Source organism: Equus przewalskii, chromosome 8 (assembly GCF_037783145.1).
Source record: "Equus przewalskii isolate Varuska chromosome 8, EquPr2, whole genome shotgun sequence".
NCBI lineage: Eukaryota > Metazoa > Chordata > Mammalia > Perissodactyla > Equidae > Equus > Equus przewalskii.
In genome coordinates, this window is record NC_091838.1 from 37,558,633 (window position 1) to 37,573,225 (window position 14,593).

Genomic DNA, 14,593 nt, shown 5'->3' on the forward strand with positions numbered 1-14,593 from the left:
ATAGAGCACTTTCTACTGGAGCTTTTGCTTTGTATTAGTAATTGGCACTTTTTAAAGTTGTTTTTATAATTTTGCTCTAGAAATGATGCAGTTAGCATCTGTTGACAGTGTGCTTTAATGGGGTACACTAATGTTCTACATCCCTCCTCTTTCACAGAGTGATTTTGGAAGCAACATAATTTTCAGTGACCTGAAAGGCTGAGTTTGATATATAAAAGGAGTTACCATAATGAGTAACATAACCAGTCGTATTTCTTGTATCCTCAAAATGGTACTTCTGCCCTCTCTTCTACCCCCTTGTCCATCTGAGTTTTGTTTCTGCTCTGGAAAATGGAGAAGGAAAGAGAAACTAAATACGTGAGGAGAAAAAAAAATTTATCTGACTCTTCTTCAGACTACTTTCATTGTAGTCCTTCAAACTTGTAGTCCTTTAAATTTCTTAAAGTATGTACTATTTTATAAAATACGTATTTTGATCCTTTTGCAAATATTAAATTTACAGTATTATCTTATTCAGTGTTACGGCTAAATAAGTAGTAGAAAAATCACTGATTTCTCAGGAGCTAAAGCTTGTTATTTTAAACTTTCATTCATTCATTCAATTTATTGAGAAACTACTACTGCTGATTGCACACATTTGGTGTCACTTTTTTGGATAGGTTTATATAGTCAATTATTTTCTAAAGAAAACAAGAAAAAATGTTATATGTTTATTGACACACTTACCATTTTGACATCCATCATTCCATCTAAGATCTGAGTTTCTATTTAGTATCGTTTTCATTTTGCCTGAAGAACTTTTCTTCAGTATTTCTTGTAGTGCAGGACTGCTGGCAGTGGATTCTTTCAGCTTTTGTTTGTCAGAAAATACCACCTCCATTTTTGAAGGATATTTCCACTGTGTACAGAATTCAGGGTTGACAGATTTTTTTTCTTTCAGCACCTTTAGATACCATTCCATTATTCTCTAGCTAACATTATTTCTGATGATCTCAATGAATATTTTTATCTTAGTTCCCTTATTTATATTATTTTCCCTCTGGTCACTATTAAGATTTTCTCTTTATCACTGGTGTTGAGTGATTGATTATTATATGTCTTGGTATGGTTTTCTTTGTATTTATCCTGCTTGGGATTTGTTTAGCTCCCTGGATCTATAGATTATAGTTTTTGCCAAATGTGGAAAATTTTCAGCCTTTATTTCTCCAAGTAATTTTTCTACCCCTTTCTTCTGGGACACCAATTATACATATGTTAGCATGCTAGATATTGTTCCACAACTCACTGAGGCTTTGTTCTTTTTCTTTTTTTCTCAACTTCCTTCTGCTTCTGTCCTTCATTTTGAATGGTTGATACTGCTATGTGTTTAAGAGCATGCATCGTTTCTTCGGCAACTAATCCCATTCATTTAATTTTTCATTTTAGGTATTGTATTTTTTAGCTTTAGAAATTCTGTTTGGTTCTACTTTTGTGTTTTTCATTTTTCTCATTATACTCATTTTCCTTGAAATTTTTAGGCATATTTATGCTGTCATTTTAAAGGTCTTTATCTGCTAATTCTATCTTCTTTGTCATTTCTGAGACTTTCTATTAACTGATCTTCCTCCTGGTTATCTTTCTGTGTCTTTTTTTTTTTTAAAGATTGGCACCTAGGCTAACAACTGTTGCCAATCTTCCTTTTTTTTTTTTTTTTAAGGATTGGCACCTGAGCTAACAACTGTTGCCAATCTTTTTTTTTTTTTCCCTGCTTTACTTCCCAAACCCCCTGGTACATAGTTGTATATCTTAGTTGCAGGTCCTTCTAGTTGTGGGATGTGGGACACCACCTCAGCGTGGCCTGACGAGCAGTGCCATGTCCGTGCCCAGGATCCAAACCCTGGGCCACTGCAGTGGAGCACATGAACTTAACCACTTGGCCACGGAGCCGGCCCCTTTCTGTGTCTTTTTATGTGTAGTAATTTTTGACTGCATGCTGTGAATGTCATGTTCTTGAGTGTGCGTGTGTGTGTGCACAGGCTTGTGTGTATTTTAATTTTCCTTTGAACTATGTTGAGTTTTGTTTTGGCAAACAGTTAGGTTACTTGTGGATCAACTCAATCATTTCAAAGTTCATTTTTAAACTTTATTTTGATGAGTCTATCCTTTACTTTGGGGTTAATTTAACCCTCCTACTAAGGCATGGCCTTTCTGAACTCTACACTTGAAAGCCCTGGATGTTCAACGAACCTGCTTAAAGTTCACTTATCTCCCAGCCCTATGTGAGCTCTGGGGATTGTTCAGCCTACAGCTCCCTGGCAGTGGTTCTTTGCCTGGCCTCATGGAATTCCACCCTAAACAGGTACAACTAGATATTTGGGCAAAGACTCAAGGAGAGACTATGCAGATCTGTGGAGCTCTATTTCTGTATACTTTACTCCTTGGGAGAACTTTCCTCACAAATTCCTCAGCCTCCCCAAACTCTGATCTCTTTCTACTCAGCTCAGTGAAAATGCCATATTTTGCTTGTACTCATCCTCCTTATGCCACAGTCTATATAGTATATGTGTATAGTATATAATGTATACTACAGTATGTAGTATGTGTATGTATATAGTACATAGTATATGGTACAGTATATAGTATACCTATAGTACCTTTGGGCAAAAATCTAGGGTAATCTTAGGGCTCATTTCATTTGTTTTCTTTCTCAGGGATCATTGTCTTTCCCTGTCTATTGTATAGTATTTGAAAATAGTTGTATTATATATTTTACACTTTTTTCTTGATGTTTACAGGAGGATGGCATGTCCATCACGGCTGGAAGCAGAAGTCCCTGCTAATTTAGTTTTGATTCTGACTTACTTTTAGTTAAGTGGGCACTTAGTTATTAGGGAGCCTGTCCAGCTGATTATGCAGGGTGTTATAGGGCCATGCCTCTGAGATTTGGGCTTTGATGTTGACTCACCTGGTATAGAATCCCAAGTAAGCACAGGCTGGGCCATCCTAAATGTCAGTAAGATTACTAGCAAGATGTAGCAATTTTATTAGATTACTCTCTGTTTAATTTAGGGCTACTGAAGTTTTAAAAAATGTTCACTTTTTGCTAAACTCTCTTGAATCAGATTCCATTCTTGTAAATCATGTTTTCCTGATGTGAATTGATTTAACCGTGTTGTTAATTACTATATCCTTTAAATTTTTAGGAGCAGCATTTCTTGCTATTACAACCATTTATGCTGAGACTGGGTCAGGTTTTGTAGTACCAAGTGCTTCTGCCAAAGCAGGAGTGGAAGCTATGAACAAGTGAGTATACTATGTTAATCTTGTCGCTAAAGATAAATAATGTACTTTGGTAACTCATGGAACTAAATTCCTGCATTCTGGTCTCTATCCAGAGAAAAGTAAAACAGATTAATTTGGATTAACCTGAAGACAGACATTCTATCTCCTGGATGTCTATAGCAGCACTGTCCAATAGAACTTTCTGCAATGGTGGAAATGTTCTATAAATCTGCGTTATCCAATAGCCACATGTGGCCAATGAACCCTTGAATTGTGGCTACTGTGAATGAGAAACTAAATTTTATTTAATTTTAAGTATTTTAAAATTAAAATTAAGTACCTGCATATGGCTAGTGGCTACCACATTAGATAGCACAGGACTACAGCTTTTTTTTTCCCTCCCATGTATCTTTACTAGTGCCACCCCTGACCTCTCTTTTTTTTTTTTTTTTTAAAGATTTTATTTTTTCCTTTTTCTCCCCAAAGCCCCCGGTACATAGTTGTATATTCTTCGTTGTGGGTTCTTCTAGTTGTGGTATGTGGGACGCTGCCTCAGCGTGGTTTGATGAGCAGTGCCATGTCTGCGCCCAGGATTCGAACCAACGAAACACTGGGCCGCCTGCAGCGGAGCGCGCGAACTTAACCACTCGGCCACGGGGCCAGCCCACCCCCCCCCCCCCGACCTCTCTTAAACACACTTTCATCCTTTTATTGTACCTACTCTGCAAGATTAATAGGACTAACATAGACCAGTGACCACTTGCCAGGTCCTGTGGCCTTTTCTCAGCAGCATATGATTGCTTTTTTGAACCTGTTCCCCATTGGCCTTTTCCACTGTCTTTGTTGTAATGTAGGTTCTCATCGTGGCTTACTGTAATAACCCTATAAAATGTTTTTCTGCTACCAGTGTCTTCCTTCTTTATTTTTTAATCAATTTTCCTACCAGAGTTATCTTTCTAAAAATATGTATCTGTTTATAATACTCCCTAGATAAAAAACCTTAGATCATTTTTTTGTTAACTCTTTGGAATAAAAACTGAAACTCAGTATCACATTCTAAATAGACTTATCCCTGGCCTTTGTTTATTCATTGATTTATTTGGTAAATATTCATTGTGTGCCTTTTATTGTGCTAGGTATCAGGGATAGAATAGTGGTAGAAGTAGGAGAGTCCTCATCCTCACCTGAGCTTGTATTCTTATATCATTACCCCTGTGCTTTAATTTCCACTAGACTGGTCCATATTTCCTTAAAGGTACCATGCATTTTCATATTTCTATGCCTGGATTATGCTCCTATTGGAAATTGCTGTGATAATTTTCCTACTTTCAAGGCTCTCATCATATCGCCTACTCTGGGATATTTTCTCCCATTTGTCTGGAACAGAATTAATTATCCTCTACTTTGTGTTCCCTTAAAACTTTGTTTACTCCAGTCTAGTGAGAAGACTAATACACTAATAAATAAATGCCATCCAGTGTTATGTAGTCTAAAATGAAGGTCATGTACAAATATATAGTAGGGGCACAGAGAAGGGCATGATAGACTGCTTTTTAACATATCATTAAAGCTATCTGACTTCCTCATAGAATGTGAGTTCTGTGAGGAAAGGGACCAAAGCTTATGTATCTTTCTATATTCATTGCTTAGCAGCATCTGGTCCATAGCTGGTGCTCACTGCTTTCTAAACTGCACAATTATTCTTTTTTTCCAGTAGTCTCAAAGTACTTTTTAACATTTAAATCAGTAATACACATTTGTTTGAGATAAAAAGACGTTACTTTTCTCAGAAGTTGAATCTTAGTCTGAATAGAGATAGTTACCTTTTTGAAGGTCAGATGGTATTGGAAATAAGAGGTTGGAACTTGACTGTTTTGGCACCAGTTGTCCAATATCAATATTTGTTTTGTTGGGACCTTTGAATCTTGTTAAAGGTTTCAATTTCATGTCCTTTAAGGACTGTGGTTTTGTGCTGCTTTTTAATTTTTTTTGTATTCTTGTGTAGTGTATTGCACATAGTAGATGCTCAATAAATGTGTACCTTCCTCTCCAGCCTGAGTCCCCATCGACTCTTGTCTCATACTTTATAGTACACCATTGTACCAGATGAGGCCTTGTAGGTCTCCAAATGCTGCATGTTGTTTGTGCCAGTGTCCTTTACTCATACTGGCCCATATGCCTGGGCTGTCTTCTTTCTCTATCCTACCTTCTATTATTTTCCGTCCTCTTTTCTTTCCCCTTGCCTCCCATAACAAAGCCCCAATCCTTCTTCAAATGTCAACTCAACTATCACCTGCTCAAGGAAGCCTTCCCTCTCACTCTCAGTAGTCTTAGGTACTTCTCCCTTTAAGCAGCTGTGACACACATTATGTAACTCCCAGTATAGTAGCTAGTTCATTATACAACTAAACTGACCTCTTGAGAGAGAGGGACTGCACTTGAGAGCAGGGACTACCTTTTTTTATTTGAGGGTAAACAACATTTATGGAGTGTTGGCGCCTAGGAAGTACACAATAAACATCTGTTGGTAGAAGAACAATAATGGCTAACATATATCTAGTATATTGTGTTTAGCATCTTAACATGCAGGGCAAGCCAGTGAGGTGGATTCCTTATCATGTTGCAATAGTTCTTCAGAATGTAAGCTGGTTTAACGAGAGCTAGCACTGGAACACATTTATCTGGTCACCTCTGAGCAGAGTTGGGATGGTTTTTCCTCTAGGTAGATTTCCTTAATAGATTGCTCGGTTTTTCACAGGATGCTATATACTCTGTTCAGCTTTGTAATTCTTGTAAGATATGAAGTTACTGCTTCCCTAGCAATTTGGAGTAGGTGCACTACAAGTACATGCCCAGGGTAGGTATTGTCATGAACTCTGCCAAAAGCATCACATAGAGAAGCAATTTTTAGTATGATTTGCCTGAAAGAGATGTAGGCCACCCATTTCTCTAAAATGCACCTGTGGATTAAGTCAGATTAACAGACTGCTTAGAGCACATGCCCCCTATCCTGTAGAATTGGTTTTACTGTATTGGCCTTTGAATTGATGCTGTCAGGCCAAATTAATGGATATCACATTAAACTTATCCCTTTGTATCTATTGAAAGGATACAGTATCTTAAGGACATTATTATATTAGATAATTTTCCTTTTATAAGTCGTCTTGGAAAAAATTTTTTTTGTCAGAAGCACTTGTGCTTCTTCAGAGAAATTAGCTTGCTTTTTCCTTGTGGGCGCTGCGAATTGTGTAAATGATTAGGCTTACCTTTTTTGCATGGTGTCATGGAAAGAGTAGATACAAATTTGTAAACTGCCTATTACAATTATATGGAATGTCACAATACATTTAGGTATTGGCTTCATTCCTGGCTCCTTTATATTTCCTTATCCTTGTTTCTTTTCCTTCCTTCCTTCCTCTTTCTCTCCTTCCCTCCATCTCTCTCTCTCTGCTCCTTCTGTTTCCCTCCTGGCCCTTTCCCTCTCCCTTTCCTCTGCCCCCTCTTCTTTATTTGCATCTTATGTATTCTTTTGAGTTACCATAAGTTGTTTTCTGAAACTAGATTAAGTATATACACACAAGTATACATACAAATATAAATTCTTAAAGTAAGTTTAGATAATAAAAGTTAGACCTATCTGTCAAGTAGGCTTCAAGTTTCCATGTCTGCCATTAGTGTCACATTTTCCTTCAGGGCATTTAGTAAGATTTTGTCAGGTTCCTATTTCCTCTCAAGCTCAGTTCAACAATTCTATTAAAACCTAGTTAAACATGGATGTGGTTAATGTTTGAACTCTCTATGTAATCATCTCTTACTCAATTAGACCACTTGTGATATTGCAAAATTGTAATCCCGTGCTCTGTAAATAAAGTTATATTGAGCTTCATAAATGCACAATTAAACTCCAGAAAATGTGGAGGAGGGGCATGAGTCTCTCACTTTTTTGTGCTAAGTAATGAAACCTACTCTGAAAATATGTATTGATATTGGACTTGCTTCTAAAATGTGAATAGTGGGTAGTATAGCATAGTGATTAAGGACCCTAAAATGTAGATGGAGGATAGTGTAGCAGAGTGATTAAGGGCACAAAGTCTGGAGGTAGACCACTTAAGGTTGACTCACTAGCCATATGACCCACAGCAAATAATTTAACCTCTCTGTGACTCAGTTTCCTTGTCTGTAACATGGGGGAATAATAATACTGCCTGCGTGTTGGGGTTGTAGTCTCTGGCATGGAGTAAGCATGCCGGTACTTTTGGTTATTATTATTTTTAACATATAGTGTAATATTTTAGCATCTATGTTTATTTTAATTTTTAGATCTCTTGCAGCTGAATGGGGTAAATATGGAATGCGATTCAATGTGATTCAACCGGGGCCTATAAAAACCAAAGTAAGTTTTAGTTTGCTTATTATCACATTGTGAATGATTAAAGAATGAAACAGTGATAGATATATTCTGATTGTTGTTTAGGACTTTCCAGGGATGCCTGAGTTTGGAGCATTTTATTTATCTGTTTAACCTATATTTACTGAGTGCCTACTGTATGCAGAAATACTGAGAAAGGTACAAAACATTTGTGACAAAGTGCTTGCCATCAAGGAGCTTATAGTCTAGCAGTAGGTATATGAGTTATACACAAATAACAGGCATATAGTTTTAAAGAGATCTAAAGAAAGTCAAAGTACAGAAACTCCCTAGCAAGCACTGATGGAACCAGAATCGGAACCGGTTGCTACCCTTTGTCTCTGCTACTTTATCCCTGCCCAGGGAGGGCTCACACGGAGTGAGTGCTTGCTCTGTCTCATACATGTGTCATTGAAGAAAACTGGCACCTAGACTTCCAGACACTAGTACAGAAAAATCCAATCGTTTTTATTAATCAGTGCTTGTATGTACTTTATCTTGGTCTGCTCTTTCGCATCATTAACAGAAGACAGAAATTATTTGGTAGATTTAGTTATGTTTTTTCTCTCTCTGGGATCTACTTGAATTAATATTCCTACATGCTTGTTTTCTTCCTTTCCTATTATTTTGAGGAAAAAGGAGAAGAGGAATTTCCTCTTATATATTTCCTACTTGAGTCATTTTTCTTTGTTTACTAAATCAAATGACAATAGCACCTCCACCTCCATCACAAATAAGCTTGTACATATTTCAGACTACTTTAATATTTAGTCAGGAGTCACTTAATGATAGGGATACATTCTGAGAAATGTGTCCTTAGGCAATTTTATTGTTGTATTTTGCGAACATCATAGAGTGTACTGAAGGGGAACAAAATTTGCCACTCTAAAATGTTTCTCTTTAACCTGAGGATTATTTTAGGCTGATTTTTTTTTTTTGGGGGGGGGGAGGAAGATTGGCCCTGAGCTAATATCTGTGCCAATCTTCCTCTATTTTGTATGTGGGACACTACCACAGCATGGCTGGATGAACCGTATGTATGTCCGCACCTGGGATCCAAACCCAAAAACCCTGGGCTAATAAAGCAGAACCCGCAAACCCAACCACTATGCCACTGGGCCAGCCCTTAGGCTGATTATTTTTATGAAAAAACAGACTTAGAAAGTTTTTCTTGTTACTTCCCCTTTACCTGCCTAAAAAATTCAAATAAAAAATATCTGTCTGAAGAAGTGAGCTATCACCTTAGCATAACATGAATTAGGTGGTAGATAGGGAGGAATCTAGAGAAGCCTGTTTGTCGGGCTCCCCTCTGTGTTCTTCTGTTTCTGTGTGACCAAACACTTGTTTTCCAAATGTTTGCTCCTTTTCACCTACCTGTGAATTGCCCTCCTTCCCTTTGAAGTCTCTGACTCTACCCACCCCCAACATCTTTTGTCTTCAGCTGAAGATGGTTTTTTTTTTTTTTTTATTAATGTTATGATAGATTACAACCTTGTTGAGATTTCAGTTGTACATTTTTGTTAGTCATGTTGTGGGTACACCACTTCCCCCTTTGTGCCCTCCCCCCACCCCCCCTTTTCCCTGGTAACCACCGATCAGATCTCCTTATCAATATACTAATTTCCACCTATGAGTGGAGTCATATAGAGTCCGTCTTTCTCTGACTGGCTTATTTCGCTTAACATAATACCCTCAAGGTCCATCCACGTTGTTGTGAATGGGCCAATTTTGTCTTTTTTTATGGCTGAGTAGTATTCCATTGTGTATATATACCACATCTTCTTTATCCAATCATCAGTTTCTGGGCATGTAGGTTGGTTCCACATCTTGGCTATTGTAAATAATGCTGCGATGAACATAGGGGTGCAACGGACTCTTGAGATTTCTGATTTCAGGTTCTTAGGATAGATACCCAGTAATGGGATGGCTGGGTCATAGGGTATTTCTATTTTTAACTTTTTGAGAAATCTCCATACTGTTTTCCATAGTGGCTGCACCAATTTGCATTCCCACCAACAGTGTATGAGGGTTCCTTTTTCTCCACAACCTCTCCAACATTTGTCGCTCTTGGTTTTGGATGTTTTTGCCAATCTAACGGGTGTAAGGTGATATCTTAGTGTAGTTTTGATTTGCATTTCCCTGATGATTAGCGATGATGAACATCTTTTCATGTGTCTATTGGCCATATTCATATCTTCTTTTGAGAAATGTCTGTTCATGTCCTCTGCCCATTTTTTGATCGGGTTGTGTGTTTTTTTGTTGTTGAGTTGTGTGAGTTCTTTGTATATTATGGAGATTAACCCTTTGTCGGATAAGTGGCTTGTAAATATTTTTTCCCAATTAGTGAGCTGTTTTTTTGTTTCAATCCTGTTTTCTCTTGCCGTGAAGAAGCTCTTTAGTCTGATGAAGTCCCATTTGTTTATTCTTTCTATTGTTTCCCTCAACTGAGGAGTTATAGTGTCCGAAAAGATTCTTTTGAAACTGATGTCAAAGAGTGTACTGCCTATGTTCTCATCCAAAAGACTTATTGTCTCAGGCCTAATCTTTAGGTCTTTGATCCATTTTGAGTTTATTTTGGTGTGTGGTGAAAAAGAATGGTCAATTTTCAATCTTTTGCATGTGGCTGTCCTGAAGATGGTTTTTAAGGTGAGGACTTCAGCTATTTTGGCAAGTAACTTGGTTTTCCTGGGTTTCTCCCATGTGTACATGTTATTAAACTTTTGTTTGTTTTTCTCCTGTTAATCTATCTCATGTCAATTTAATTCTTAGACCAGCCAGAAGAACCCAGAAGGTTAGAGGAAAATTTCCTCTTCCTGTGCAGTGCTTATGCAAACCTAGATGGTATAGCCTACTAGACACCTAGGCTATATAGTGCTAATCTTATGGGACAGCCGTAGACTATGCAGTCTGTCATTGACCAAAAAGTCATTGTACAGTGTGTGACTATAGATCTTCTGATTTCTCATACATTCCAACAATTTTGTGAGGTAGCCAAGACAGTATCCTCATTTTACAAATGAAGGAACTAAGGCAAAAAAGTTCCATTTTCTAGTGTTTTTTTAAAGCTCAGTATTAGGTAAAATGACCTGTTTTGAGCCAAAGTGAATGTGGAAGAATTTGGCAAAATTCTCTGTTGCTTACAAGGTCTAAGGTATGAACAGGCTGCCATAGTAACATTCTATTTTATGCAAATTTGTTTCTTAAATAGGAAAGAGGTTGCATTAAAAAAAATGCAACTTAACTATTTTCTTAATTTCTAAGGGTGCCTTTAGCCGTCTTGACCCAACTGGAGCATTTGAGAAAGACATGATCAACAGAATTCCCTGTGGTCGGCTAGGAACTGTGGAAGAACTTGCAAATCTTGCTGCTTTCCTTTGTAGTGATTATGCTTCTTGGATTAATGGAGCAGTAAGCATTGTTGTTTCCCTTGACTTTTGGGAGGTGGATTTGGGGGGGAGGCATATTGTGGAGCCAGTCCTGACAATATTGAATGTAAGTATGATTTAAAATATTTATTTAGCTGTAAATAATATAAAAATATTAATATATACTGTTTAGCTTATTAAATGTATTCATTGATAAATTAATTTTATTAAGTGCAAATTACTCTATTTAGACATGCCTTTAAGATGACCTTTAAGATTGGGTACAATTTGAAATTGTGAAGATGATGGAAAGAGGATTCTGAAGAGGGTGAATCAATTTAGGTTTAATCATCAGTTTTGTCTTTAAAATTTGGGCTTTGATTGAAAGTGCCAAGGAGGTATTCCATCCAGTTAGGATGGGAAAATGGTTAATAGTTCTGAAAGTTTTTAAAAGGAGTTAGTTTCAGAGTTTTTAATATTTTTTTCCAGGTCATTAGATTTGATGGTGGAGAGGAAGTACTTATTTCAGGGGAATTCAACAGTCTGAGTAAGGTAACGTGATTTTGTGTATATAATATAATATGAGCAGCTGGGATACTAAACTTTAAAAATATACAAGAACCATATTGAATTGACTTTTTCTTTTTGTGTCAGGTCACCAAGGAGCAGTGGGACACAATCGAAGGACTCATCAGGAAGACAAAAGGCTCATAAGACCACTCTGGCCCTTGTTTTGGTTACAGAAAAAGTCAAGGAATAGAAATGATACAAACTGTCTATAATCTTTCATGTATTTTCAAGTCTAATAAATTGTTAACCAACAGTCATTGGGTTTGTATTATGTGCCAGACCAGTAGAGGGTAGGCATTGTATATTCAAGGATAAATAAGATGGGATATTGTCCCTTCAAAAAATTTTAAAAAATAAGAGGGAAGTGAGTGAAGGTTTTGATAGAGGTAAAAAGTGCTTGGAAGTGCAGAGAAAGGAACAGATATTTGTAACCTGGAAAAATCAGGTGAAACTTAATGGTGGAAGTAGCATTTGACTTACATATTAAACGATGCCCATGGTGATGGGGCCGAAAAGAAAGTAAAGGATCTACAGTACATTTAATAGACTCTGCCTTCCTAGTATTTTTCCTTTTCATTATTTGTGAATTATCTTCTTTAGATAGCTCAATATAAATTCTAACAAATTTTACCAGGACTTACTTTGTAGCCAAGCATTTTATTTGGTATTGAGGATAAAACACCAATAATCTACAGCCTTTGCCCTCTTGAAACTCATTATCTAGCAGGGTAGACAGACCTATAAATAGTTATTTATGATACATTGTGATAAATATTATTCCAGCAGTGTTATACTGTAGAGGAAGAAGTAATCCATTCTGTCTCCAGAGTTTAGAGAAAGTGACACCTAGGAGATAGCATTCCATCTTAACTCTAAAAGAAGAACAGATTTCTCTGGGTAGAGAAGATAAACAAAGCTTCTAAAATATTTTTGTGTATAATTTTGTTTTATTTCATATTTGATTTGACTAATTTATCATCCTGAGAGGCAAATAATAAGAAAATTACAGTTTCAAGCCTACTAATTATGATTTTGAGCTTATATTTTAAAAAATGTTCTTTTTTGCTTTCATAGGAGACACTCATAACATGCTCACTAGACTGACTGTCCTCATTGCTCAGATTACCAAGAGAAGGGACCAACTTCCATCTTAACTTCCTCTGAATAAATTTGCAAAGGAATCCACTTTCCTATTTGAATTTTTGTGTTATAAGCCACATATGAAAATCCTTATTACTTTGGCAGTTAATTGTGTAGATAAATTACATTTAAATTGTGTACATAAATGGGTAATGTTATAGGATTAGAATAAGTGGCCTTGACATTGCTAATTCTAGTGGCTTTCCCTGGGCATTTTAGGATATTACACTTTTTCTTTACACTCTCTCAGTGCAGCTACCCAGTCTCCATTTTACCTTTAACGCTAAACCTTGTTTTCCTCTCCTCTCTCTGCATATTTCTTCTTTTTTAAATCATCAGTACCTCTTGTGATATAAGAAAAAAAAGTGCCTGTAGTTATAAATGACCTTGTATAAGTTTTAGCACTTCTTATTTTCTTCATGATAAAATTCAGGATTATAGTATCTGCTTCACAGGGTTGTTATGAGGATTAAGTGAGATGAAAGAATTAAAAATCTCATGTAAAATGTAAAACATACAAGTGAAAGATGGGGCTTTCCTGTCTTTTCATTTTTAAAACATGGTTATAGAAAACGTGAGACTACAAAAGAATAGAAAAAATAAAAAACTAACTTCCTAAAGAAAACTTCTGTTAGTATTTTGGGTTTTGATATATTTATTTTCAGCTTTTTGCTTTTTAATTTAATTTTTGTTTTTTATGAGAGGAATTTGTTTATATAATTTACATAGGAGAGAGTACAATTGTAGTCCCCCTCCAAAGCTCCCTCCTCATGGTAGCCATCTTCAGCTCTTTTAACTGTTCTTTTTCTTTGGGAATATACGCTCTTCTCCCCCACTAATTCTACCAATACAACCATATCCCAGTTTTCAGTTAAATTAATATTCAGTGTTTACTTTTTTATAACTTTATATTGTTTTTTCCCCAATGTTTTCGGAACCTCCCTCCTTTTATTTAACAGATGAGACTGTATTATAAATCAGATCTCGTTTTTTTCATAAGTATGACTTTTTGTATTTCATTATTTATGTGTATCATACTTTAATTCTTTGTTCTTGGAATTAGGTTATTTTTATTTTTCAGTGTTATATATAAAACTGTGACCAACATCTTTGTGCATAAAACATTTTCAGAATATGGAATTTTTCTCATGATGGATCCCTAGAAATAATACTATTAATCAAAGGTTATAAAGCTTTTAAAGACCCTTGATATACGTTTCCAAAATGTTATTCTTAAGATTTGTATGGGTTTAAAACCCCCTGAGCTGTGTATGATAGTGCCACTTTCAACAAATACCTACAAATATGGGTTATTCTCACTTTCAAACTACCAATTAAGTAAAAAAATGATAGCTCCTTCCAACATGTTTATTTAATTATTAGTGATATTGAGTACTTTTCTACACTTATGAATGTCTTGTTTGTCTTTTTACCTGTTGATATCTTAATGGGGTATTGTAAAAATTTTGATTTGAGTTTGTATACAAATTTTTCTCCTATTAATCATCTCTCAGAGTTTGCTTCATTATTATATGTTGTTACAAATGATAAATGAGGAAGCAAAGCTTGCAAGCGTGACAGAGAGGACCAGAAAAGAGAAATCATGGGAATATTAATTAAAGTTTCTTCCTGGGGCTGGCCCTGTGGCCTAGTGGTTAAGTTTGCGCTCTCCCCTGCATGCGGCCCAGTGTTTCGTTGGTTCGAATCCTGGGTGCGGACATGGCCCAGCTCATCAAACCAGGCTGAGGTAGTGTCCCACATGCCACAACTAGAAGGACCCACAACAAAGAATATACAACTATATACTGGGGGGCTTTGGGGAGAGGAAAAGAAAAAAAATAAAATCTTT

At 36.3% G+C, this 14,593-nt stretch overlaps 1 protein-coding gene across 2 annotated transcripts in view; it reads left to right on the forward strand.

The window, feature by feature from the left end:
* DECR1 (2,4-dienoyl-CoA reductase 1) overlaps positions 1–11,857 on the forward strand; it is a 45,011-nt gene extending 33,154 nt beyond the window's left edge. For both annotated transcript variants that reach the window (XM_070631697.1, XM_070631698.1), the window contains 5 exons: positions 3,183–3,282; positions 7,582–7,654; positions 10,931–11,077; positions 11,524–11,586; positions 11,689–11,857. In XM_070631697.1, the coding sequence (XP_070487798.1) occupies positions 3,183–3,282; positions 7,582–7,654; positions 10,931–11,077; positions 11,524–11,586; positions 11,689–11,748 (443 nt within the window). In that variant the 3' untranslated portion in view covers positions 11,749–11,857. The remainder of the gene's footprint in view (positions 1–3,182; positions 3,283–7,581; positions 7,655–10,930; positions 11,078–11,523; positions 11,587–11,688) is intronic.
* Positions 11,858–14,593: the final 2,736 nt, after the last annotated feature.